Source organism: Oryzias melastigma, linkage group LG7, assembly GCF_002922805.2.
Source record: "Oryzias melastigma strain HK-1 linkage group LG7, ASM292280v2, whole genome shotgun sequence".
Taxonomy (NCBI): domain Eukaryota; kingdom Metazoa; phylum Chordata; class Actinopteri; order Beloniformes; family Adrianichthyidae; genus Oryzias; species Oryzias melastigma.
Window position 1 is genome coordinate 22,609,703 of NC_050518.1, and position 27,843 is coordinate 22,637,545.

At 40.0% G+C, this 27,843-nt stretch overlaps 3 protein-coding genes across 3 annotated transcripts; 1 reads left to right on the top strand and 2 right to left on the bottom strand.

Moving 5' to 3' along the window:
- Positions 1-851: 851 nt before the first annotated feature.
- On the top strand, positions 852-6,590 carry LOC112158600 (zinc finger and BTB domain-containing protein 39). The gene is made up of 4 exons (XM_024292022.2): positions 852-1,020; positions 1,560-2,796; positions 2,871-3,227; positions 5,335-6,590. Exons 2-4 carry the CDS (start codon positions 1,582-1,584, stop codon positions 6,208-6,210), a joined length of 2,448 nt encoding a protein of 815 aa, XP_024147790.1. The 5' UTR covers positions 852-1,020; positions 1,560-1,581; the 3' UTR covers positions 6,211-6,590.
- Positions 6,591-6,867: 277 nt separating this feature from the next.
- gpr182 (G protein-coupled receptor 182) lies at positions 6,868-8,837 on the bottom strand. Its single transcript, XM_024293375.2, has 2 exons — positions 8,585-8,837; positions 6,868-8,255 (listed from the first exon to the last, which is right to left on the bottom strand). Exon 2 carries the CDS (start codon positions 8,250-8,252, stop codon positions 7,167-7,169), a length of 1,086 nt encoding a protein of 361 aa, XP_024149143.1. The 5' UTR covers positions 8,253-8,255; positions 8,585-8,837; the 3' UTR covers positions 6,868-7,166.
- Positions 8,838-16,130: 7,293 nt separating this feature from the next.
- On the bottom strand, positions 16,131-27,723 carry pip4k2ca (phosphatidylinositol-5-phosphate 4-kinase, type II, gamma a). Its single transcript, XM_024293772.2, has 10 exons — positions 27,146-27,723; positions 24,028-24,125; positions 23,845-23,941; positions 22,983-23,132; positions 19,284-19,430; positions 19,134-19,172; positions 18,926-19,039; positions 18,408-18,672; positions 17,740-17,843; positions 16,131-17,659 (listed from the first exon to the last, which is right to left on the bottom strand). Exons 1-10 carry the CDS (start codon positions 27,302-27,304, stop codon positions 17,579-17,581), a joined length of 1,254 nt encoding a protein of 417 aa, XP_024149540.1. The 5' UTR covers positions 27,305-27,723; the 3' UTR covers positions 16,131-17,578.
- Positions 27,724-27,843: the final 120 nt, after the last annotated feature.

The following is a 27,843-nucleotide window of genomic DNA, read 5'->3' on the forward strand; positions in this document are numbered from 1 at the left end:
ATTAATACAACACAAAAAACAAAATCGTCTAAAAGACCAAAAATATTTACTTTTTGAAGCTGTTATGTCAAAGACATTTTGTTTTTGTTACTTAAGATAAAAAAACTCCAGCTAAAACAATGTTACAAAGCATTTTCATGTATACTTTTAAAGGACACATGAATACTAATATCTAGATTGTAGTCATATAGAATCTTCTCTGCATCGTCCTGGTTCTTACCAACCACACTCGTGTCCTCCTTCACTACATGATGCTCCTCTTTGCTCCTCCTTTGGGGGACTTTCCTGCAGCTCCAACCTCAGCATCTTTCACCAACATGATCTTATAGATTTGTTTATTTTAGTCAAACACTTTGTGTTCATCATTCCATCAGATTATTTGTCTGTGTTAATACAGTAGATTATACAAAAATAAAATTAATTTTGTTTTTGTCATAAATAAGAATGACAGTTTTTTTGTTTTTCATTTAACAAATTTGATTTTTATTTATCTAGCCAAGATAACAGTTAACAGTGAAACACCAAATGTGTCATTATTAAAATATTTCATGATTTAAATCGTAAAACTCACAAAAATTAAAGCTGTGGGTGGGACTGTTGACAGGTAGTAAGCATTCAGTTCCCATCTTCCTTCTTAAAATTGCAGTTTTATTCTTAATTTTCTCTATATGTGTCCTCCATCGAAAGAAAATTTTAAAAGAATATGATAAAACGCCAGTTTTCATTGGAACTCAACAGGTTTTTATTTTATTTTATTTTATTTTATTTTATTTTATTTTATTTTATTTTATTTTATTTTATTTTATTTTATTTTATTTTATTTTATTTTACTTCATTTTATTTTTGCGGCAGCGACGCCTCCAGGCTGTAGGGGGCAACGTCACTCTGTTGTTGACATACGTCATCACTATGCGACGGCGCATCCACAGCATGCTAACCAAATATCAAGGAGCGCCAGAATTCCTCTGTAAACAAAAGGAAAAATAGGATTTTTCACACCTTATGCCCAAAGACTGATGGGTAAGTCTTAGTAACGAGATAAATGGGACCGAGGGGATAAAAAATAAATAAATAAATATCAAAGAGAAATGGTTGGTTTAGTGGAGTGTCTGGACTAAAGCAATAGCTTTGAGTAACGGGTTTTCTCATTAACTTTATGGAATTAGTTCTTGAAATGTAATTAAATACCGATGTAACTCTTAATTTATTAAGTCCGTGGGAGATATTGAATCTAACCTGTTTTAGAAATTAACCCAGCATTAGGTTTTGTTAATGGGCATCAATTATATTACTAATTTGATTAAAATGACTCCTGATTTTAGCCTCTCATGAATGATGTTTTTGCTCCTTTTTCTGCACATATCATTTCAAATGTTCAAATTCATTTATAAAGGAACAGTGAGATGGTGTTTAGACATGTCTTCTGTCAATGCTAAAGGTGTTAGCCAGAAACCAAAATCTGAATAATTTCTGTTTTCACCTGTATAATTTGGAGTGTTGAACATGGGCGGTTGTAGGAGCTCTTCCTCTCTTTATGGAGTTTGTGTCTCTGTCTGCAGGTGGGTTGTAGCAGCTGCAGTGATGAGGATCCTTCTGCAGGGTCCCGGCCATGCTGCCAGCGTTCTCGCTGAGCTCAATCGCTGCCGTCAGACCCGCCAGTACTGCGATGTCTTTCTGCAAGTTGGAAACCGAACTTTCGCCGCCCACCGTGCGGTTTTGGCCTGTGCTGGGACGTACTTCCAGAGCCTGTTCAGCCGGGCTGCCGGGCCGTCTGCTGTCTTCTCTATAGAGTTTGTCTCTCCTGCTAACTTTGAGAAAGTGCTGATGTTCGTGTACACTGGGCAGATCCTGATCGATCTGATCGATGTAGGAGTTCTGTATGAACTGGCTGAGAGGCTTGGCGTTGGTGAGCTGGTGAGGGCTTGTCACGCTACCTTCCCTGATCTGCAGGCGTCTTCTGCGTGCAGAGCAGTCGGTTCTGGAGAGGTCCCCCTAGACTCCTGCATGGGCGCTCCTGCATCCACAGCTGTCAGTGCAGCCTCTGTTTCATCTGTATGTTCCTCTGTTGCCTCTTGCTCCTCCTTGTCTTCACCAGCGGGGCCGTGTACTGCTGCAGCTCCTGCTGCCGCTCCTTCACCTCTCTTCCATTCCAGGACCAGCAGGCCAGAAGCTCAGACTGATGCTCTTACTCTGGAAGTCAAAGCAGAAGATGTCCAATCCCATATAGGCTACGGGCAGCTGGATCATCCAATACATGGTGGTCATCTTTTATCCACTGACAACCTTTCTTGTCAGGCTGATGGCGCTCTGCCCCCTGAGCCGGTGCTTCATCTGAAAACTGAGCAAATCCTGGAGGATGGGGGGACAGAAACATGTACAGAAGGAGACCAAAACACTGAAGTGATTTCTGTGACTGTGAGCGACTCTCAGAACATCAATCCCGCCGCGTGTGACTCCTGCTCCCTCCCTGACTCCTCGGGTCAGCTGGGAATGGAAGCCTGCCCCCCGACGTCGTCCACAGAAGAGCAGGAGGGCAGCCTTCTTGTTGGATCGGTGGAGGGCGGCGTGATGGACATACAGAGAGATGGCGGACTGATGTTTGATGACGGGGAAATGGGGGGACCTGTGGAGCAGACGGATCCTCTTCGAGGTCCAGAGGAGGAGCAGTGGAGCCAGTTGGCAGGTGAGATCATCGAGCTCAGTGACGATGAGAACTACCTGGAGGAGGAGGATGAAGATGACCTTGTGTTTGTGGAAAACGGCGACACAAGAGGAGGAGGGGCTACAAGCAATCAGGTGATTTCTGTGTTTGTCAGCAGTAAAACTACAGTGGCACCACACTGGAGGAATAACGTTCTTTTCTCCTGCAGGTGGAGGGGAGCCCTCTGTCATGTAAGGCCTGTGGAGCACCCCTCCCTGCAGACCCCGCTGCCATCAGGAGCCACTGTGAGACCCACCTGACCGAGCTGGGGCTCTGCAAGCTGTGCGGCGCCTCGTTTTCAGATGGCGCTGCCGGCATCCTCCACTGTCTCTCGCACGTGGGGGTACAGCTCTTCACCTGCGACATGTGCCGCCTGCAGTTCTGTAGCCTCAACAAACTGTTGCGTCACCGCAACCACTCCGCCTGCAGTTACAGCTTACCACAGGGGGCGCTCAGCAGCAGCCAGGACCCCGGCGCAGAGCTGAAGTGTGGCGTCTGCTGCAAAACCCTCAGCAAGGACTTTGAGGTCAGTGCATTTCAAATGTTTAAAGAATTTTTTTTCTGTTTTTAAATCTGTTTTTAAATTTCTGCTTTCATGATTTTGTTTCCTTTTGTTCAGTTCTTGTTGCACAAAATGAAAAATATTTAAAAAAACATAAACATTTATTTATGATTTGTATTTTTTAAAGGTAGAAAAAATATTGTTTTTTTCAATACAACAAAAAACTATTTCGCTAAAAGGTGTTTAATGAGAACTTTCCAGAATATCTTTCTTAATTAAACAAATGCAAGTTCATCAAAAAAGGTAAAACAAAAACAAATTTGTGATAGTTTTTTAAATACATTTTTTTCAATTCACCACCACTCTGATTTATGTTTTAGATAAAGTCCTTTGATAATTTCTTAAATTTATTAGGTTTTTTAATTGTGATCAGAGTCTAAATTAACAAAAATGGTTATAATATAATATATAAGACCAAACACGGATATTAATTTTTTTTAGTGCAGTTTCTTTTGCTAACAACCAATTTCCCCCCATTTTTCCTCTGTTATTAGGACTCCCTCATGTTTATTTTTTCAAAAAATGCAATTGTTAATAATTATGTTTTATTTATGTTTTATTTATGTTTTGAGGGAATAGTTTGATTTATTGAAAGGGCAACAATAAATGTGCATTTTAGTGTCTGATGTCTGGAGATCAGGCACGTTTAAAGTGTAGCTCAGGGTTTAAAAAAAAATTAAATAAACATGATGGCAGGCGCTTAAAATATGTGTTGATTAAGAGCTAATTTATGTTTTACCAGAAGATGGCAGCAGCGCTAAGCAACTCAATATGTCTGAAAATGTGGTAAATGATGTTAACAGAGTGGTGCGTTTATAGAGGGCGAGGACTGGATTATATAAGTTAGATGTTGATATTTCCACATACTCTTAGAAATTATCTTCAAACTTTCCACTTTATTCGTTTCATTGGGACAAAAGCTGCTCCACTCATGTAAAGAAGAAATTCGTCTTAACGATCAAGAATCGTTCAAACTCACAGAGTCGCAGCCTTTTAGCTGCAGACTTTCTCCTAAAGTCACGCAGATGTCACACTTTGAGGGTTTAGAAATGTATAAATATAAGCACTTATGACTCCTAATATTTAGTATTTGTGAATAATTTTACTGTTGTTTAAATTCAAAACCTAACTTGGTATTTTTATTTTATTTTTCAACATTTTTTGTGTTTCAAATTGAACTGAAATTGTTTAAGATTCTAGGAGGTTTCTTTTCTTCCAGACTTCAAATATGAAAGTCAATAAAACTTTGGCCAAGCTAAATTAATATTATATTTTAAAACAATAAAGACATTGAAATACTTCATATTTCCATTTCATGATTAAAACAATCCAAAATATTCACCTCATTTGACTTGATCCTCCTAATAAAAAAGTTTGGATGCCCCAGTTCGAGGTCGATGCATTTATTTCTTTACTTGCAAGGGAATCTTGGCGCAGTTCAATACAGTGTGAATGCACACGGACAAAACCTAGAAACTCGATGTAAAGCACACATCTTAGCTTTAAACTAACCAAAAACTAGATATATAGCATTTCCTGCGATAATGCTAGTGTGAATGCTGAAGGCTGAATTGGGCCGCTGAAGATGCTAGTGCTGATAGCTGAAAATGCTGAAATTGATTGCTAAAATGAGTAAAGCTAATAGCTGAAAACGCAGAAGCTGATAGCCAGCTAAAATATTAGTTAAATGGGAAAATTAGCCTAAAAACAGAAAAAAAGCCTAAGTTAGCCAAAACAGCTAGCATGAAGCTGAAATATTAGCTAAACTCCGATTTAGCCTAAAGCTAGCATAATGCCGTTATAACTTTCAACTTTACTAAACTCCAAATCCACGTGATATAAAGTAACAACTAATCAACTATTAAATTAGTAGTCGACTATTTTAATAGTGGATTAGTCGTGGATTAGCCGACTAATTGATTGCTGGACTCAATCATTTTTAAAGATTATGATAAAACAGTGTCTTTATTGTTATTTTAAAATAACAGTTTTGGAACAAAGCACATTCAGGTGAGATTAAAAGTGTAAATGTTGTGGTTTCTAAATCGTTGTCATGTCCCGACCCCTGCAGGTTGTCAGAGAGCACATCCTGAGCCACGTCTGCCCCCAGAGCCTCACCTGCGGAGTCTGCCACGCCCCCCAGCTGTCCCTGTGCGCCCTGCTGTGGCACTGCCTCTCCCACGCCTCCCTGCCCGTCTTCTTCTGCCCGCACTGCGCCCTCTGCTTCGTGGAGCGCCCCCTGCTGGACAGGCACATGAGCGAGCACGCAGAGGAGGCCGCCGCGAAGGAGCGGGCTGGCGGAGGCGGAGCTGCAGGGGAGGTGGAGGAGGTGCACTGCTTCCTGTGCCCGCAGACGTTCCGCTCCCCCTCGGCCTTACAGAACCACCTCACTCTGCACACGCCGGACTCCCTGGGGGGTCACAGCTTGTTAGGTAAACGTAAAAGTGACCAGCCCTCGGACGGCCCCCCACAGACCCTGGGGGGTCTCGGTAAAGTCGTCAGCCTGGATTTCAGTGCAGGAATGAGTTTCAACTTGACTGAAAAGTTCCCTCAGGGTCCCTCTGGGGTTCTCACCAACGGGACGTCCGTGCAGGAAGGTGGCGGGGCGCGGGGGAAGTGGTACAGGTGCCGGTTCTGCGGCAAGCGCTTCGCTCACTCGGGGGAGTTCACCTACCACCTCCGAATCCACACCGGAGAGAAACCCTACCAGTGCAAGGTGTGCCTGCGCTTCTTCAGGGGCCGCTCCACCATGATCTGCCACCTGAAGACGCACGCCGGCGCCCTCATGTACCGCTGCACCGTGTGCAGCCTGTTCTTCTCCACCGTGAAGCTGGTGTCCTCGCACATGGAGCTCCACAAGGACCAGCTGCCTCCAAACTTCAAGATCGAGGAGACTTTTATGTACAACGATCACTCGAAAGAGCCTCTGCACCACATAGACTCCTGATGGACCGGGAGATGTTTGGACTTATTATCTTTAGAACTTTTTAGATTCAGATAAACATAAATGGACCCCAATTGGGTTTAGATTCAGTCACAAACGTGAGCAAAATGAAGGAGAACATCCACAGTTGGGAGCCTTTGCAATGTCTGTTTCTTGTGTTTTCTGTAGTGACAGTGCCTCAAAACTATATAGTTTCTACTCACTTACATCTGTGATCAGTAAAGTTGTCAGGTGTGTCTCTACCGGACCGTTTCCTCAAACTTCGGACTCCGTTGCCTTAAATATAAGAGGAAACTTGTTCTTAAAATGTTCGTATTTATTCTTTTTATTCATTTCTACTTGTGTGTATTTCTAAATCTGGCTATTAAAGTTTATAAAATGTTTTCTGATCTGTTCTCCGTCCAGCATCAGGGATGCAGGAACATTCCCGGTACGGAGCGGAGATTCCCCCGCTTCCCGCAGCTTGGGACCTTTGCCCCCCAACGGCCCGGCCGCTTCCTGCTTTTGTTGCATCTGCCGACCGAAGCTCCTTTTCCTTTCTGTCCTGGCTTTTATCTTCCTAAGCTCTCAAACAGGATCCATTGCAGGAGTGGAAGTTGGAGGAGCGAGGATCAGCAGTAACCAGCTTCCCAAAAACAGACTTTCAGGCTGAAACGGAAGCGTTGTGTGAGGATGTTTTATTGCATGTTATCAGATTATGACCACATCAGCATCCAGAAAGAGATAAATAAGGACTTAGCGGTGATTTATTTCCACTCGGTACGTCTGAGTTGTTTACACATTCCTGTTGTGGCAGATTTCTTCCCCTTCGGAGATTATAGTCATTGCCTCTCGCTCCTGTGGGAGTTGAGCAGCTTGGCAGAGCAGCAAGCATTTCCTGCCTTGCTGTGTTTAAAACTGATCACATACATGCTGGGAGTAAATGATTTCATGTCAGTTCTGCTCAGAAGGAGCTGCTTTTATGACTCGACGTCAGACTGACTGGTGCTGGCGTCGCTGAACTTGCGCTGCTTCCCCGGGTCCCCCTCGCCCCCGTTAGGAGTGTTTGGCTTCGCCTCCACCTGGTTTGCGGCGGCTTGTCGGGGTATGTAGTCAATCACCGTGTTGATCAGGTTGTTCCGGAAGCTTTTGCTGAGGAAGTTGTAGAGCAGGGGGTTGGCCACGCAGTGGAAGAGCGAGAGGCACTGCACGGCGCTGAAGGAGAAGTACAGCACCTCCACCGTGTTGCAGCTGAACATGAAGGGGTTCAGGTCGTCTATGATCATCATGATCATGACCAGGTGGAAGGGCAGCCAGCACACCACGAACACCAGGGAGTACACGTGCACCAGCCACACGTCCCGGCGACCCTGCACGTCGGGCGCCGTCCGCACCGCCCGGGCGATCAGCACGTTGCAGGTGACGATGACGGCGCCGGGGCCGAGGAACTGGAAGAGCAGGCAGAGAAAGGTCACGGAGACGTACCACTCGGTGTGGCTGAACTCCGGGATCATGTAGCAGCCGGGCTCCTCCCACTCCAGCAGATCCACGTGGACGTTCTCCACCAGCGCCAGAAACAAGGAGAAGAGCCACAGGCCTCCACACAGCAGCCAGCGCTGCCGGCCCATCACGGGGAAGGCGGACGGCGACGACGGCCTGGCCAGGGACAGGTAGCGCTCTAGGGTCATGAAGGCCAGGAAGAAGGAGCTGCTGTAGAAGTTCACCACGTAGATGAGGTTGGTGACCTTGCAGAGGAAGCGGCCCCACAGCCACACCCGGTCCATGGTCACCTCCAGCATGAAGAACGGCAGGATCACAATCACCATCAGGTCAGACAGGCTCACGTTGATGATGCAGAAGAGGACGCCGTTCGCCAAGTGGCGCCGGCGCCAGTTCACCCAGACCACCAGCAGGTTCTCCAGCAGGCCCACGATGAAGATGAAGAGGTAAAGGAGGAAGAGGGCAATGCGCTTGTGGTTGGTGTTGAGCACCACGGTGCATTCGTAGACAAACCACGGCGTGCTGTTGAAGTGCTCCAGAGAGTGGTTGGACTCGTGGATGCTCATGTTCTGAGGTGGAAGGCAGAGGAGGAATGTTTCATATCTGGACAGAGTCGAGGTTTACTTTCAGACTAATCTGATTACTGACGTTACACAACACCGCGCAGGAGGAGCGTGACAAAATCTTACTTTCTAGGGGGAAAGTAAAACCCAACCAGCAGCAAATGTTTCGTTAAGCTTTAAAATCACAAACGTCCTCCTGGAGGCTGGAAGAAAGCTTCCATTTTTTTAAATACATAAACAAACATCAAAATAATAAAGAAAATGTGGTAAAAATCCACATTTCATTCTTCCTATAAGCATAATTTGACTTCAGCGTGAGTTTGGAGATGCCTCACCTCAGTGTGGTGGCAGATCTGAGCAAAACGAGGCCTGCTGCTCCAAAAGTGGCGCTGCTTTCTCCTTTCCCGTGAAGCCTGCAGACCGGAGGTTCTCCCAGCAGCTCTGCTGATGAGAACTGTCTCGGCGATCCAGAAGCTGGCTCTTTCTGCCCTCCCATTTCCTATGAATATGCTGGCAGATATCTAACAGGACATCCTAAGTGAGTGATAAGCAGAGCTGTGATCTAGGAACACTATAAAGCAGATTAGTTTGGATTTTTCTGACTGTGATCTTCCTCGTTTCTCTTGTGTAAAGTGGTGCGCCACAATAATAAAGTGTAGGTCCTTCAAGTTTTCTTTAAATTCAGGAAGTACATAAAAAAAGAGGAAAAACGTTTTTTTTCTTTGACGCTCAGCTGTAACTGTCATGCACTGACAGCACTCAACAGCCGTACCATCCATTTTATGGGATTTTATTACATTTCAATCATCAGTTTTCTGAAAATATTCATATTTTATTATTTACTGCAGAGATACATCTTAGAAAAAGGTAGATTAACCACCCAAAAAAGAGCAACGAGGCAGCTAAAGGACCACTGGGTTAGAATGAACTCAACAGGTTTGTTGAACATTAATAAAAATGTTTCACTTAAGTGTGATTTTTAGAATATTACTAATGAAAAAACTGAATTTTTAACCTTTTAACACCAGAGCTTCAGTGTTTATGTTCTTTGATTTACTGTAACTTTTCAATTGTTGAAAGATTTCAACAGATTCTGACGGAGAAAAGTATTGTCAGAATCTGCTGGAATGAGGTTGATTGAAAAGTTATAGAATGCTAAAGATTTTCTTTTTTTGTCAGGTGTTAAAGGGTTAAGATAAAAAACAGAAAAGAAAAAGGCAGAAAAAGACAACAGTTGAATAAAAGAAGAAACCTTTAAGGGTGAAACATTCATTAGCTGAACATGAGAGATTGTTCCAAGATATATATTTTTCATTTATTTGAGAATAAATTTGCACGAATTCTCTGTGTAAAATAATAAAAGGACATTCATCTTGAGGAGCGTATGGATGACAGGTACTTTGACACATTTTTCATTCCTTTGGAATACAAAAGAACGAGTCTAAATGAATTTCCTGACCATCACCTCGATTAGAACAGACATGAAACGGTGATTCGGACAGAACCTGCTGACTCTCAGGTGAGAGGAGAGTTTAGCATTAATCAGTGAAATGTCAGCAGGAATATCTTCATCTATTCAGTCTTCACTATGAGTGACAGAAACCAGCAACTCCAACAGAAACTATCCACAGTTAAACGTTGGGCTTCTCTCTTTTTCTTTGACTCTATTCTGTCATTCTCCTCATCTTCTCTAGATTTGTATCAGATTTGAATTATGATGTAAATGTGAAAGTAAATTATCTGCTTGTAGTATTTGGTAATAAATGTACATACATAGTGGTCAATGTGGGGGTGCACAGCCAATCCCAGCCGTGTTGGCGCTGTGTGGAGTTTCTCCTCGTGCATGTGTGGATTACTTGACCGGACCGCTCAGTAGAAACCGGACTTAACCCAAGAGCACCAGAATTAAATGGGTGATTTTCACCCAAGCAAAACTATTTATATTTTGCATTTTTCGGAGTGTCATGAGTCCCTGTGTGGAGAAAGGCCAAGTCTCCAGAATCTTGTTTTTAATTTATTTTTAATTTTATTTTTTCTTCTCAAATTCCTAAATTTTCCAGTAACTTTCAAACATGTTTTTAGGATCTTCTTATGATTTTATTGTCCAATTCATTCCATAAACCACAGTTGAAAATCAAATAAATTATTACATGTTGTCATTTTTTTTTATCTATTTTTTTATTAGAAATGCTTTTTATTAGGTATATTTTAACGGGTTAAAATTAGTGATGGAGTAACGTTTTATAGCGAAAGTGTTCTAGGCTTAAGTATACTTGTAGTTCACTGAAATAGGCTACTTTTATTGGCTGACCAAACTGAACCAAGTTTAACTTGCTGAAAATATCAGAACATTTTCTGCTCTGAAGAGTGTCTCACAGTAATCTCATAGAGACAGTAAACCAGCAGCAACATGTCGCAGTGACACAACCGATGAACTCGACTAATAAGAGCGAATCAGTTTGAAGTTGGTGTAGCAACATTTCCCATCACTGTAAATGATGTAACTACCATAAAAACACTCCCTTCAAACATTTGACCAATCACATTGTACTGTAGAAGTGACATCTGTGAAAAAAAGGCGACTTAACCTCAAATCCCGCAGCTGTGACGGAACTGAGAACCGGCAAGTGTGTGGAAACAGAATCAGATTTTTAAACTTATTTTTTAATTGCAAAAGAAATGATGATAAAATTATATATAAAATTAGAATTTGAAATAAAATACATTTTCTGTATGAAATATGTAAAAATTAAATTTATATAAAGTCTAAAATAAATGCATCCAATGTCACCAAAGGATAATAATAGAATGTTCATAAACCTTTAAAGAGGCAGCTGTTCACAAATAAGAAAAAAGTGGACTACAAACACCAATGACACTTTAGACTGGTAAACTTAAAAGTATACATGATGAGATAAACTTCACATTACGTTTGGTTTGATACAACTTTACAAACTTTAGCTGTGCTGCGTTTATCTGAAAGAAATGCTGAAATTGATCGCTAAAAGCACTGAAGCTGATAGCTAAAGCCGCTGATGCTAATTGCTGAAAACGCTGAAGCTGATAACCAGCTAAAATATTGGGTAAACTCAAAAATAGCCTAAAAACTGCCCAAATTAGCCAAAAAAAAATTATATAGGTGTGTTAATATTAGCCAAACACCAAAACAGCTTAAAACACTTTTTAAAAAAGCCCAACACAGCTAGCATGTAGCTGAAATATTAGCTAAGCTAAAAAATGGACTAAATAGTCCAGAAAGCTAGCAGAATGTCAGTTTTTAAACTTTAAAACAGTAACTTTTTAACATCATTAATAATAATATAAGACAGGAATATTATTCCAGAATAAATCAACTTAAACCTTAAATAACTTTCAACATTTTACTCTCCATGAAAATATATTTTGTCAAATTATAGAAGTTAGAAATGAGCTCAAGATAACAAACTAAAATGATGTGGATATAATTACCCGGAGGGCCCCCGGGCCTCGACTTTGACACATGATTTAGAACATTAAGAGATTTTGTGAGGTTTCACCTGCTGTGATGTCATCAGTTTGGGGCGGGATCTTTCCCCACATCAAAAACTCCTTTTCACCAGGTACTAGATTTAAGAAAAATGTTATAATTTTTGACCATGTGACCCGGTGAAATGATGTTGATAGAGTTCTTGAAATGCGTCTTTGCTGTGACTTTCTTTCATTGGTGGAGACACTTTTTGGTGGAAAGTTGCTCTGTGATGACAAAGTGTTCTTCCCAACGACCTTGTGTGATTTCTAGATAACAGGGATGAAGCGAGGCAGTAATAACAGGCCCCACACAGCGGGAAACAATGACAGGATGCTGCCCCCCCCACCCCCCACTGCCACAGGCTAAGTACAACAGGAGGTGTGCAGGCTGCATTTCATCAACATGGCTGAGGAAGGGGGCTCTTTAACCCAGACAGGCACGCATCCTCATCATCACGGTGGATCCACGGCGAGGCAGACTGAGCGTGAGCACGAGGGCGGAGTGGAGAACACATGAGGAAGACCACCACCATCCACTCATGCTGTTGAGCAGATTGAGAGGGTTCCTGGTGACAGAGGCACCATCAACACGGAGGTCAAAGTGAAAGGGGGGAGATTTGTCTTGGCTGGGATTCAAACCTGATCACTGGATGGACTCCTCAAACCTGCCTGCACAGAATATCAGCAGTTTGCAGATGACTGACCCTTTTCCCCGCCGCTCATCCTGTCAGGGTCCGCTTGGTTTTCTGGTGAAACGGGGAGGACTCTGTCAGCAAATTCTGTTTCCGTCAATGAGACGGAGAGGAAGCTGTCAGCAGAAACGCGTCTTTCAGAAAGAGGGACACTCTGGTAACGCTCCCAGACTCTGCAGTCACTGTTATTCAACTTCAAGTTCATTCATTTTGTAGAACAAATGAACAAACCCAGAAAAAAGGTTGTTTAGTTGTGTGATTAATTCACTTTGCAATGATTTTCCAACTTTAATTCCAATCATGTTATGATCTATTGTAGCTAGAACCAGAAAAAACTTGTTTTTTAGGACATAGTTTCTGCAGAGCGGCGGTAGTTTATTAGAAATTCACCTCTAATTTGTGGGCGGGACTTCCCATTGCGGAGCAGAGCAGGAAGCTTGTAGCTCGCCTCGTATATTTTCTATGTAAAAATACATTTTTCAAACTGCATTTTTTTTTGGTTTACAGCAGTTTTGAATAAAGAAATACTCAGAAATGCAGCTTTAGTCTTAACTTTCTTTAAATATGTCCTCCATCTTCAGGAAAATGCCACAGGAACATGTTAAAAACCAAAAAGCATTTTCTTTGGAATGGGTCTTTAAGGAATTTAAAGAATATATAACAAAGTATTAAAAGATTAATGTTTTCAAAGTTAAAAATGATCTCATGTTGTATAAATAAAATATAAAGAAAAAGAAAAAGATCCCACATTTTTTTTAAATAAGAAGCAGTTTATAACTTTTGACAGAGGTTCACATGATTTCCTTTCAAAATAAAAGCCTTGTGTCACATAGAATCAACTCAATGTTGTAGCAGGTGGTGTTATGTTAGCAGTGATAAAAAAAAGGTTCATTTCTGGCAGATCTCTGCCAAAAATACACAAATTTCAACTCAAAAAATATATCTGAGTGAATTGTGACTCTCACTGTATTTTTCAACCCATAAGGTGAACTTAAACATTGTTCAAAAATAGAATATCGGATGTCTACAATGTTTTAGCTCAGTACCTAAAAACTGAGGAGGGGTAAAAGAGCCACATGTGGCTCTGGAGCCGCAGGTTGCAGACCTCTAATCGGGACATCTCATCCACAAATGTAAGAAATGAGATTACGGAACTTCCAGCTGCACATCAGAGAGCTCATGTTGGACAGAACTTCTCACTCTGACTCATCCCAAAGGGAGTCGTATACCGATGAAATTACCAATCTTTGCCGATCTGTTTATGCTTGTTTTTGGTGAAGTCATGACGAAACAGGAAGTGAAGATCCTCAAACTCTTCCCACACATTTAGTGACTTCAGTGACTCAAATTCCTCAGTAGACATAAGTAAATGAGTTTGAACTTTGCTTTAAAATATCAAACAGTTGACAGAAACTTTATCTCATCAAAACTCTCCATATAGTTTTCATGTCAAACCTGCTTGTTTCATTTCAGGATTTGGAAAGTTTCCATTTTTCTATATTCTGATGGAACATCATTATGAAGATGTTCAGCTACACTTCTCTTCCCTTTTCCTGTGATGCTAACATTTGAAGACAGACACATCCTCATCTTCAACAAGCATGGAGGCGTAGCGGAGAACACACTCCTTACAAACCAATAACGTAATTGGTTTGACTAATACTGATATAGAATCAAATGACATTGAATTAGAAACAAGTGTAAACAGGAAATAAATAGTAGTTTGGTGGTGATTGTGTTTTTAAAACGACCTTTTTAACCTTTTAATTGAAGTTTAGAAATATATTTGATATTTAAATAATTGTTCTTTTGTAAAAAATGTTTTCATAGTGAATTGATTTTTCGATTAAGCGTTTTTCTGTTACCATTAAGACAGGGGTCTGAATCCTGCTGAAAAATAACGTTTTTAGTTTTTAAAAACCAACAGTACTGAGCCGAAACATTTTAGACATCAGATTTTTGTGCACCATGTGCCTCAGAAAATCGATCAGAAGTCAGAAAGCACAACCAGAATCGAGGCAAACTGGATTATAAGACTGATTTTCTATCTTTGAACAATACTAAATGCGCCTTTTGGGTTGAGATATACAGTAAGAGTTACAATTGGCTCTGATTTATTTTTTGAGATGGATTCATGTATTTTTTGGCAGAGATCTACCACGAATGGTAAAATAAATGTATTTTTTTTAAACCACTGCTGACATTACACAACCTGCTTCTACATTGAGATGATTCTATGTGACACAAGGTGTCTTTTATTTTGAAAGGAAATCATGTGAACCTCAGTCAAAAGTTAAAAACGGTTTCATATACTGGAAAAAAATTGTATTTTTTTCTTTATATTTATGTTTTATTTATACAAAAGACGTTATTTTTTATTTATATTAAATGTAGCATTGACCCGAATGGCTCTGTAAGTGTTGAAGGTTGCGTCTGGTTTTAGATTCAAACTCCAGTGTTTCTATTTCCATTTGTTTTGATACGTTTGAGTTTTATTTGTGTGTTATGTTTCATGGGTGCAGTAGAATTTTTAATTGTTTCAACTCTTTTAAGTGCTTAGTTTAATAATTGTTCAAAAAGTGCTTTGTAAATAAAGTTGTATTTGGTTTGATCTCCAGCCTTAAAAGTCCAACTGCTACCTCAGTCTGTGATTAGATTGGTGGAATTTTTTTCCAAAAATGATACAAATCCAAAACTTCCTTCGCTTCTAGTAAATGGCTGTGATTTATTTGATACCAAAGTAAAAAAACACACGACAAATATTTAACAAAGAACTATTTCCATCTCTTTCTTCTTGAATTTCAATTTTAAAATACTTTTCTAAAACTAATGCAAAATACTTAAGGTCCTTCTTTTTCCAAGCTTCTTATTGCCCTGAAAGTCAAAGAGATTCATTTTAAAATGATCAATGAAGTTTATCCATATTCTGATTTTCTTTTAAGGCGTTTTGGATAACTGTACATTTTGTGACACACAGAACATTTATTTTATGATTGTATATTTACTTCAACTTTTTGTTTCATTGAATCTCTAAATGGTAAAAGTATTGCAAGTTCAAAGTCCCACTGTCTCGGTAGTAGAAAACTTTGAGGGAATGTTGACGCTTTAAAAATACGAAGAAAAAAAAAAACAGTCATGTTTAGTGCTGGTCCAGCTTAAAAATGTTTTGTGTACCTGCATTGAACAGTTTTCAGTTATATAAAAAAAAAAAAAAAGCGCCTAGGGCTCCAAGTGGGATTCGATCCCAGCATCTTCTGATTACAGTCTGCCGCGTGTGCCACTGCACCATCTAGTGGATGGTTGGAGTATTGCAAGTTCACAGTCCCTTTTAAAACTGACTGTACAAACATTAAATTATAGATAAGTCAAACTGCTCTATTTAGTGGCCTACAGTGGTTTAAATAACACCTTCCACTTCAGTTTCATTTTAACTTATTAAAACAGGAGCTTCAGTGTTTATGTTCTTTGATTTACACCATCAACGTGATTCCAGTAGATTTAAAAGAAGAAAGGCAGCTCAAAATCTACTGGAATTACGTTAAAAGTGTGTTAAAGATTTTGTGTTTAAGCGTCACCAGTGACGGAAACCTTTTTAATTTTTCTCCTTTTCTTCACTTCTTTATCTACACAGAGCACGCAATATGGAGTTTAACATTGAATGATAAAGCAGGCAGAGGAAAAATTATTCAGGAAAGTTTTTATTTCACACAAGAAAAAAAAATAAAATTGTAACCCAGAAAAGATCGGGGAAAAGTCACCATCCTTCAGGCAGCAGAAAGATCTGAGAGAAAAGACAGTGTTCACAGGAGAGCTGAGGTATTCTTTAAAAGACAACAGTGTCAAACTTAAGCAGAGGTCAAGGCGGAAAATAGGCGATTTCAAAAGTTCAGAGAAGTTGGCTGTGTTTTAACTCTGTGGCAGTGTTGTTACTCGTTAAGAGTTTTCCAGAAAAATCTTAGAATAGGTTTTGGTCCAAAAAAGAAAAAAAAAATATTTGCAAAAATAAAGCATGTAGAGATCCTCTGGAGTCTGCCGCCTCTGTTAAGGAATGATGAAGGACCTCACTGGTCGAGCTGCTGCTATGTAGTGATGCTATCAACACGCTTTAGCACAGAAATCTGAAACCTTCATCAATAATCCGATAACAGACATTTGCCACTTTAACACTGAATCCCCACACAGTTTAAAGCCTTAATAGATAGGCTCTTCTTTAGGAACCATCGTGATTATCAAAGGGACAGAACTCGCCCCGTCTTTTGGACCGGCTTCCTTCAGTAACGCGGGAGCAAACCCCCCCCACCACCACTCGCTTCTACAGGTAGAATTATTCTAGGCTGGAAGACATGTTCAAAGTTTTTAAAATCAGTTCAATGGTCAAAAAAAAAATGTACAAAGCAATATCTAGAAAACTGTGTTTTGTCTGTAAAAACTGATTTGGGAGTCACAAAGCCTAATCAACTGCAAGCAAAGTGCAAATTCTGCTCTGGTAAAGCTTCTGTCTCACCCGTTTGGCACTCTAACAGATCCTGATGGCCTGCCGCTACGCTAAAACTAGAAAATACCTACCATTTCTAGAAGTGAGCTGAAGCTTTAAGGAAAAAATGTGCTGCCTGCTAGCATCGTTAGCAGTTATTTTATAATTTAGCTCTGTCCACTTCAAGATAAAAAATAAAAAGAAAGGAAAAGCTTGAGGGCTTTTATTCTGAAAAGCCATCCTAGTGTTTTTAGATGTGAACCTTTTCCCCCCCCAAATCTTTCATACTTTATTGCAGGAGTGTTTCATCTTCGGCTACATTTGTTGTTGAAAAAGTTACAAAAATAACTTTAAGGAGAGACTAAAGTAAGGCAGTATAGCTGGCCTGATTGCTGCGTTTGCAGGTCTGCACACGCGTTCGGACAGGCTGGCCTGCTCTTTTGTGGACAGAGCTAAACCTCCACCATCCGACGTCCGCTCTGCTAATGCGAAGCCTCTCAACACTGATCAGCAGCAGTTTGTTTCCAGTCACTCCTGAATTGCTCCTACAAATACATCTTAATAATAAATATGCATCAGAAGTATTAAATTAGATTGCTACAGCTTAGGTCGCCTCAGACCACGGAGAGAGTCGGCCCTCGGTCTCCGCTGGAGTGTTACGCAAAAATGTTTGAGATGAAGTCGCGGAAGCGCTTGGCGTACTGCTCCGGGTGGACCGTGGAGATCTCAGCTCCGGCCTGCAATGGACAGGAAGACGAGGGTGAGAGAAGGTCTAGCGGCGGGAGCTGATGTCGTGGTCGTGTCTGTGGTCACTCACCCCGTGTTTGACGGTTTTGGCGGCGTGGGCAGCTTTCTTCTTGGTGTCGTACTGCGTGAGGACATCGATAAGGCCCATGAAGTAGACCTCCCTCTGAGGGGCCCCTGAGGTGAAAGCATTGGACTGTGTTAAGATCTCATCACCAGTGACGCTTAAACACAAAATCTTTAACATTTCAACCGTTAACATGATAATTCCAGCAGATTCTAAAGGAGAAAAGCGGCTCACTGTGAAGGAGTTGAAAAACGTTCAGACTTTTATGCTTTTTTTTGTTATTAAACCTCGTCTGAAAAATATATCACTTATTCAAATACAAAATATTGTATTTTTCGTTAACCACAGGGCAACAATGGAGGGGTTAAAGAGCCGCATGTGGCTTCAGAGCCACATGTTGCAGACCTTTATGTTAAAAAGTTACGGTTTTAAAGTTTTAAAAATTGGCATTCAGTTAGCTTTTTGGACTATTTTAGCATTTACTAAGACTTTTTTAGGCTGTTTTGGAGTTTAGCTAATATTTCAGCAATATGCTAGCTGTTTTTAAGTTTTTTTTGTGGCTAATTTGACATTTAGCTAATATTTTAGCTGGCTATCAGCTTCAGTGATTTCAGCTATCAGAACTAGCATCTTCAGCAGCCAAATTCATCTTACAGCATTATCACCACATTTACCTGAACAGCTCTTCATGGCGTATACGTCCACGTAGGGGTCAAACTCTCCGGCCCCCAGAGGCTTGTACGAGGACATGTAACCAGCGATTCCTTCAGGAGAAGTGCCGAAGGAGCCCGCAGCAGCACCGGGAGCCAGGCCGTTCTCGGCGTCGGGGTCTTCCTCCTGAGGCGCCTCCTCGACCTCCTCCTCCTCCCGCTCGGCGCGGCCAACGTCATGGATACCAAGCAGCAAGCTGTAGTCCATGATCTTCAGCTTCACCAAGAACTGAGAGGCAGATTTGACAGCAAAGGTGAATAAAAACACCAAAGTTCAACAGTCGGTGAAATTTCTATGATGCTTTCAGACAAACAACAAAGTTCTATAATTACAACTAATTTTTAACATGAAATTTTAGACAGATTTCAGATTTTCTTTTGTTTTCCTCTCAGCCTTTACAGTGTGACAACTCCTCCCTCTTTGCTCTTCAGCTTCATCAACAGCGCCCCCGTGTGGCTACAGTCAGTAAAGACAGCCTCACCTCCACATCCCTGTTGAGTTTCTCCATGAACTTCTCTTTCTCCTCCTCAGTTACGAACACCTTCTGCATGTTGTTTCTGAAGTCCTTGTCCTTAAAGGTAGGGAGCTCTTTTTCCTTAAAGGAAAAACACTTTTAGCTCTGCTGAGGAGTTAAAGAGGAGATGAATCGCAGCATTTGTTACATGAGATTAACAAGATGTGTGCTTTACCCGTTCTTTGTCACTGGCTTCACGGTCCACCAGGGAACCCTGGAGAGAAAAATGAAATATCCGAATGAGCTCCTCACTGCAGCAGCCTCCGTCACTAGACGTTTAGGTGATGAGGATGTGTGCGATTGAAGGCACGATTCACTCCCTCACCTTCAGGTCGTACTTCCTGTGTACGACCAGCCTGTGGCTGAACATGTTCCTCATGACGATCAGGTAGGTCTCCTCGCTGTCCACGCTCACGCGGTACATGCCCAGGAACTGTGGCAGCAGGGTGTTCCCATGACACTTCACTATGTGCTGCAGACAGGAAACCACCATGAACATTAGAACAAAGTGAACATATGGATCCTTCTTGATGAGTTCCAATTGTTGCTCGCCATTTTTCGTTGCACCAGTAATGTTAGGTAGGGGGTGTGAGGGGCTGTAAGCTAGTGGGAGAGCGTTTAAACAAAAGTGTGAAGGGGAGTGGGGATAAGTTTAATCCTTGCCAACAATTCTGCTTAAAACTCAGAGGTGAATTTTTGACAAATTCCTGCTGTTCTGCAGAAACTATGGTAGAAAATGACAGTTTTTATTTTGATTAAAAATGTCATAATCATAATTAAAGGAACACTGGGAATATTTTTACAATAGATCCAAAGATGATTGAGTGGGATTTTAAACACTTTTTTTCTCATTGTGTAAACTCACAATCAATTTCTCAAGGACTCATGTCCAGTACAGCAGCACAGAAAACCAGACAGAAAATAATGGAGTCACATCATTTTTAGCCAAGGAGGGGGACAGACACGACATTTAAGCATTTAAATATTTAAACAACGCCCTCTACTGAGCGCAAGACTTTTAGAAAAAACTGTGCCGCCGCCGCTTTGGCCAAATGTACCCTGAGGTGACAGTAAATACGGCCCCCCTCTCAGATCCGTGACAAAACAAAGCCTGCATGCTTCCATCAACAGTTTTATTGTTCACGCCCTTAGCGGAGACAATGGACAGCTGTTCAGCAGCCCAAGCGGGGAGCGCAGGAACAAAAATATCTGTACCAGACCTGAGGAAGTGAGCTGCAGCTGCACGCTGATCTGGAACAACCAGCCACACACCAGCTCTGATTAACAACAGCTTCATTCAGCACCAAATGAATTTTAAAAAGCACTAAAAATAGAGCTAAAATAATCTCACCCCCAGATTTGCATTCGCAGCATGAGCACAGGCTCACATTCCACTCAAACCTCACAACAGCCAAAAGTTTGCTCAGTGGCGTGCTTTAGCCTGGAGTCAGACCTACTTTCTGATGCATGACTCAGACGCACAACGCTGAAAATAAAGTACATGTGAAAGCACAGGAACTCGTCTCTTCTGTACAGTGAGTCCTGCTGCTGACATTAACACACAGCAACATCTGCAGTTTAGCAAAAAACGCAAAAGAGCGTCTGCTCTGTCATCTCTGCTCAGTCACTGTACGGCAAAAAGAGTCCTGCAGGGAGCAAGCTCACTCTGAAGTAAAAGAAGGGTCCTGAGGAGGGACAAACTACAGGAAACAGGAAACAAAGCTTTTCAATAACGTCAGAAAGTTTACGGTCCGATTTGATAGAAACTAGGGACGTCTCAAGCAGGTTTTTTTGGCTCTGATCTGATTACAACTAATTTGGTTTTGAATATTTCCAGAAACTCGAACCTTGGTCTGACACATTTAAAAAAATGAACATATTTAATAAACAGATCCAGGTGGATCACCATTTTTATTTCAATTCTGTTATTATATAAACACTTAGAAGGAGCATTTCTGTGAAGTAGTTTTAATAATCAAGCAAAAATATCAATTAGAAAAAATAGTTAACTACTACATAGTAAAAAAAAGGTGATTATTTAGTAATTTGAGAAAGTTTGGCTTAGGAACTTCCGAACTATTAAACATTTTTGAACAGAGTTTCTACATTAGAAACTCTTAAAAATGAAAACAGATGACATTCTTTTAAAAAAATGTTTTAGCGTGAACATGATGACAAGTATCTAAGACTAGCTCATATCAATTAAACATTTTTAGCTTTGGTTGTTTTTGAGGTACATTTCTTTTTTTTTTAATCCCATTTTCCTGGAGACAGCCCTAGTTCAGAGAGCCGTTCTAATTAAAAAAAAAAAAAATTAAATATTTTTTTGCTTGAAATGCCTTTGTATGTTGTTGCATTAAGACAAACCACAAAATACATTTGCTGTCAGTTTAAAATGTTTATTAAAAGAGTTATTGATCCAGGATCCAAAATCTGTGAATATATCTTGTTAACTGAACAAACCTTTTTTCTGCGTCTCCTGCTCAAACTAGCACCATATTCTGCTGCGTTTTTACAGCTATAAAATGTAATTTAATAATTTTTGTACTTGTGCACAAAATGTATAAGCTATAAATCAAGAATTCCGCATGCAAAAATCCCAACGATGCTATTTTCTCTCAATAGGAAACTAACCTGAGGGAATATTCATGAACTCATAAAACCTGTTACTTTTTTTTCACTCTAAATAATTTTCTTTTTTAAATGCAGCACAAAATACCAGCTAGTGTTTATTTTCACATCAATATATACATAAAAAACTGTATTGTAGTTTGAGTGAATGTTATTTTACAGTTTTGAATCACTTTCTCTTCAAACTTTAACAGTAAACTTGAGTAACAAAGTTACAGACACTATTAAAATCATAAAAACTGTCGTGGCATTTTTAATGAAAAGTGTGTAGAAAAAAACGTTAAAGTTTAAACAAATGGAGCCAATCTCTCCAAGGAACTTAATTTGTATTGCTTTAAGTTTAAAAATAAATGATCTCGTTGCATCTAATATTATCTCGTAGCAGCTGCTAGTTTAAGGTCCCGTAATACCACCAAGACTCTTCAGTTGACCTTCATCTACTCCAGCAAAGACTGCATTGCATGTGCAATGCAGTATAACAACTTTGAGCGCGCTTAGAATGATGCACATCCACTTACAAGACGGAAGAGATCACAGATGGAATTTGCAATGAAATTTTGTTATTTTCCATTTTTTTAAAATGAAAAAAACTAATTACATAAAGAAGGAATTGAGAAAACTGTCTCCAGTAGTTGGTTTTTCCACTTCCTCTGACCGGTGGGTTAGATTTCTTATGACTGTTGCATAAAAAGGATGCAAAAGTTGGAAAATGTGACCAGCACTGAGAATGAAGATTAGACATTTTTAATGTTTTTTGTCAGAATTTTAGAATACCATTTCATACCACTTGCATAAATGTGGCCCCAAAATGTATTTGTGTCTCTTTAGTTTGATGTACGGAGGAATCTGAATGTTTTCAGAGGCTAGAATGGCGATCTTGCATTAGAACACCTATGAATAAACAGAAATAGCAACAAAAATAAAAAAGGTACAGATTGATAATTAACTCATTCTTCTGTCCTTGCATCAAATGTGACCTTTGTAGCATCCCTGTTACCCATTTAGAGAAGATGTTTAACACTTCTGCACTCGGTTGTTCATTCACAGGATACTTCTGAAACTTCTGTGTGTTTTAACACCACAAATGCTTAACAAAACGTCACAGCGACAAACACCTGACTGCTCTGCCGGGATGGGGAAGCCATATAGATGAGAAGTTGGGTGAATTAAACCACATGAAACAACAAACAAGAATAGCGTAGAAAGACGGGTTTTCTTTCATTCAAATTCGTGGAAATGCCATTACAGCACACAACATAATTGTTACAACTTCACGTTGCGATATGAAAATGAAGCATTTGGTTGCTTTTCAAAACAGACTTTTACAACTTCCTACTGGAAACTTTTCTGCAAAAGATTTACCAACTCGCTTTTGTTTTGTGAACTGACCTACCTGGTGATATTCTGACAGGATGTTGTGCATGTCGGCTACATCCTCACTGGAGATTTGCTTGATAACCAGCGTGCGGTCGTAGGAATTGAGGAGCAGACCTTCGCCCTGATCATCAGAGCATCTTGTAGGTGAGCTTCGGGTCATCGATACCTGGAGACAAAACGCACACATTCAATTATGAAAGAAATAGTCTTCACAAGTACAATAGCAGGATAAAATCCAATTAAATGGGTGTTTTTGGCATTTTAACATGTTTTTGTGGCATTTTTCTGATGATGGAGGACATGTATGAAGAAAATCAAGATTAAAATTGTATTTCTGAGTATTTCCTTATTCAAATCGTTGTGAATCAGGACAGACAAAAAGCTCCGCTCCATGATTTACGTCTTTGGTTTCCTCGGCTGAACTGGCATCTGGATCAAAACTGTACGGCTGGATAACTCAAATATTGCTCACCATTTTTTAATCATTCTTTTGAGTGATTTTGAGACAAGTTTAGCTCTCAGACAGAAGACCGAGCACTTAGTTCTTCATTATTTCTTTCATATTTTTGCTGCACCAGTAAAGTTAGTTTGGTGGTTTGAGGAGCTGTAAGCTACTGGAAGAGAGCGTAAACAGATGATGGGATGATGGGAAGAGGGGCCGGGGTTGCTCATTGCCAACATTCCCGCCCACAACTCAGAGGTGAATTTCTAATGAACTACTGCCACTCTGCAGAAACTATGTCCTAGAGAACGACTGTTTTTTAGTTTACTTAACAATAAAAAAACCCATCATAATCATAATTAAAAGACGTCTGTGAAGGCTTTCAAAACAGATCAAAAAATGATCAGAGTAGGACTTAAAAGAGAAAAACACACACCTGGTAATCAAGATCCTCAATGCCAAACCGTTCCCTTAAATTTCGAAAGACCTGTGGACAATATTCCTTGAACTTGAAATGTCCAGGGAGGTTTTCTCTGCCAAAAAATGATGGGAAATGTTACATTATTAAAGCAAAGTATAACTCTGAGCATATTGCACATCAAAAACGTGGCGTTTGTACTTGTTAAAAAGATGGTTGTTGACTTTGATCTTAGTGTTGGCTTTGAAGTCATCGGGCAGCAGCATGACGGGGACAGGCACCTGGCTGAGATCATTGATCTGCAACGACAACACACCACCATTAAAAGGGAACATTTCTGGGAAAACTACAGGCAGAAGGACATCTCAAATGTCTAAAACAGCTCAGAGGGGTCACTTCTTATTGATGTACTGGAAAATGGAATGTTAAAAAAGAGATGCCCCAGCTTTGTACATTTAGAAGATCAAATAAAGGATATTTTTGAGTTCCCTCTCTAATCTCGAACTGCTAAAAAAACAATAGTGCCTGGATTTGAAAAGCAATACTAACACCATGCTCAATACGAAAAATATGACGACACCAATTTCACGAAGTAAAAACCTAATAAATATGAACATTTTACAAAAAACATTTATGAATCCACTATGGTCTGATAATGAAAAAATATAAAAAATGCATTTAAAAAAAAATGTTTCACAAAAAAATTGTTTAAAGACAATTCATTGTGGTCGATATACCCCAACCTAGTGAGCATCCAAGCACAATGGTTTTTCGCAGATACTTCTGGGAAATTTCTAGGGTGCTGGATTTTGGAATTGTAGTACGGCCAAATCCGAATTCTTCCCCTACCCCTCCAATTGTAGGGGCATTTGTAAGGGTAGGGATGTCCGAAATTGTTTCAGTAAAGGTAACGTGTAGGGATTCTGTAACCCTCCGCCACAAGGGTGTTAAGGAGAAACTAATTTGTTCACGTGGGAGTGCAGGGAAGCACAGAAGTTTAAATCTAAGTAATAACTTTTTGTTTTAGCCCGACTTTTTAAAGTTCTAAAACCAATGTTATGTATTTTCTGAGCGCTGGGAGCTACCCACTAACACAGATGATGGGCGACTATTCAACACGTCATCAAGTCAGAGTGTTGTCTGAATTTGAAGACAAATTTTTTTTCACAATTCTCTGCTTGGAGGGCTAAATGTAGGGATAGGGGAAGCCGTAGGGGAAGAGGAAGAATTCAGATTAGACCGTAGATTCAGACAGCTTTATAAAATGGCAAACACACTATAGTGCACTAAGCAGTGACTTGAGTAGGGAAGAAATTTGGACACAACACTAAGACACTTAAAACAAACCACAAAACTAACCCTCGGATAAAGCGACAACCTTTAACAGTAAAAGAGTCATTTGGGCTCGTTTTCTACTCATGGAAACCTAGAGGGAGCCGCATAGTCTTACTTTAGCCTTTAAGAAGTTTGGTTTTGCCTTCATTACCTTCTTTTTTTTATATTAAAAATGAAAAATGTCTATTTTTGGCACGAACATAAGCAGAAATATAAATAGATAATCTCTCAAAACAACTCATTTTCAAAATAAAAGATGCTCTTTGCCACACAGGATCATCTCAGTGCAGCTCTGGACAGCTATTGACCCATTGTTGTGCAGCATAACATAGTATGTGCTTTTAACCCATAAAAGATCAAACTTTTAACAAAGTTTTGCTTTGCATATAAAATGTGTGCATTCTGGAGGTAGCGTTGAGCGAACAAGACGTCTTCAGACCCCTGCTGTAGGAAACAGTCTGCATTACATTGAGTGACTAAGTCACAATTCTGTATTGGTTTGGCAGGTTTTGACATTGTCACGTGCAATGGGAAACTTGAAAGTCTCAATGTGTTTCAATATACCAAGTGTCTGGATGAGTGCCAGCAAACTGGTTCATCTACAGATGTCACTGTATCTCTTAGAGGTGTAGAAAAGGACATCCTGGAATGTATTTATTTATTACTAGTTTCAAAAAGGTACAAACTGTGCTAATAGCAGAAGAACGAGTACTACACATCTATAACGTGTGATTTATATTGTTTACCTGAAATAATATTTGTTGAGGATAATCAATGAATACATAAAAGTACACTTGATCTGATCAGATTATGACAACTATGTAAAAATGAAAAATTCAGATTATACAAGTTTGCTTCTTCCCCCAATCCTTTTAAAGCAATAAAGAAAACTCTGCTTGACTTTAGTTAATAATCATTATATTTAATGAGTCTAATATGACCCAAGTGTGTACTACATGGATTACAGCAAAAATATCTTATGAGTATTTACACTGTTAAGGTGACTATTTCTTCTTTTCCATTCATATTTAATTAAGTTTTCAACCAATTGATTACTTTATCTGATGAGTTTGACATAGATTTGTAATTGCTGTCAATATTGTCAACACCTAATGGTTGAAATAAACCAATAAATGAAATCAAATCCAAATTCTAGCAATTTTCCTTTTGCCTACATTTGTAAAAACACAAATAAACTGTCTATGCATTTGTGTTTATTTGTGATTAAAAGTAAAACAATATTTTTTAGGAGTTTTAATCTTTTAGTAGGAACAAACGTCTGGTATAAATGAAGGTGAGTAAACATTGCTGAAGATATCCAATGTCTTGTTTGTGTTGTTTGTGAAGAGCTCAAACATGACAGCTTTGGAAGAATTCATCATTACTCCTTTAGTTTGGTTAAAGTGTCCAGCAGTAACATGTGGATTTCTGGACTCATCTTCTAACTACTCATCTTGTCAAGAAACTTAAGCTTGAAACATAAACTAAAAGGGAAAAATGTATACATATTTGGGATTACATTTTTAGAATACTTAGCAAAAATGCTAAAGCTAATTATCTGCAGGTTTAAAATATTTACTTAGCTCTATCGCAGTTCTCTGAATTTAACAATTTACTGACATTTTAATGTTAATATGCTACATTTTAATAGTTTTTTTTTTCATTCAAAAAGTCATTAAAAAGGGGTAGCATTCAAAATAAAACACGGGAGAAAATAACTACAATAAAAAACAAATGTGATTCTTGTCAAAAGGAAAGAAGATAACTCAACAAGTTTAGCTTGCTAAATCCTTTACATTTTTTTTAACATGTTGCAGGTCGAACAACTTTACTGTAAATGTCTTAAACCAATTAAAATGTAGATTAAATATTGTTTATGTTGATTAAAAACATAAATATAGGTAAATGTTTTGCCCCGTCGAGCAGACATGCTAACAGCTAGCTAAACATTAGCATACTTCAACGTTAGCTTCCGCCGACTTACCGAGTGATTGACGCCCCACATGAACACGCTCAGGACGGGGTCGCTTGCGCGAAACACCTTCACTTTCTGCTGAACAAAATGCTTCTTTTTCGTCTTGGTTTTGGGCGCCAGGTTCACGGCAGGGCTGGCCGTGGCCCCCGAGTTACTGAGGGAAGCCATGACAGCTGCGCGTCTTCCTCCTGGGTGAGCTGAGCTGAGCGGGCGGTGACGCTTCTTCTTCTTCCGGATGCCGAAACTGGTTACTCGCACGGTAACCGGCGGCCACGCCCACGCTCAGCGGGAACACCGATGCGGTTCTTCACAAGTCCGATTTCACGTTGGGGTCTGGCTGGATTAATCATTCCATATTCCGTCGTGCGTGGACATATGTTTTCAAATACTAGATGTTCAGTCCACCACCGCCCCTAGAGCCCACAGAGTCGTTTGTTTTTTTGCCATGTGCCATGCGTGTGATTGACAGCTGTCAGTGTCCAAACAAAATCGACCCCCACAGAGTCACGTGACCAAAGGTAGGAGGGGCAAAGAAAACCGGTTTTTACTATTATGTTTAAGTTGATGATAATCGTAGGAAATACTAATTGCTAGATTTCTTTTAAAGATGTCAAATATTTTTTTAATCTAAGTGCTCCCAAATTCGCAGTGGTAGTTTCTAGAGCTATACAGAAATAAATCAAAGCTCGGACAGCATGAAACTCTTC

Excerpts from the sequence above, each read along its gene's own strand:
- LOC112158600 (XM_024292022.2), top strand. The coding sequence starts at position 1,582 with ATGAGGATCCTTCTGCAGGGTCCCGGCCATGCTGCCAGCGTTCTCGCT. Across the intron at positions 2,797-2,870 it reads GAGGGGCTACAAGCAATCAG|GTGGAGGGGAGCCCTCTGTC; the intron begins GTGATTTCTGTG and ends TTTCTCCTGCAG. Across the intron at positions 3,228-5,334 it reads CCCTCAGCAAGGACTTTGAG|GTTGTCAGAGAGCACATCCT; the intron begins GTCAGTGCATTT and ends CGACCCCTGCAG.
- gpr182 (XM_024293375.2), bottom strand. The coding sequence starts at position 8,252 with ATGAGCATCCACGAGTCCAACCACTCTCTGGAGCACTTCAACAGCACG.
- pip4k2ca (XM_024293772.2), bottom strand. The coding sequence starts at position 27,304 with ATGGCTTCCCTCAGTAACTCGGGGGCCACGGCCAGCCCTGCCGTGAAC. Across the intron at positions 23,942-24,027 it reads AACAACCATCTTTTTAACAA|AGAAAACCTCCCTGGACATT; the intron begins GTACAAACGCCA and ends ATTTTTTGGCAG. Across the intron at positions 19,431-22,982 it reads TCCTGTCAGAATATCACCAG|CACATAGTGAAGTGTCATGG; the intron begins GTAGGTCAGTTC and ends TCCTGTCTGCAG.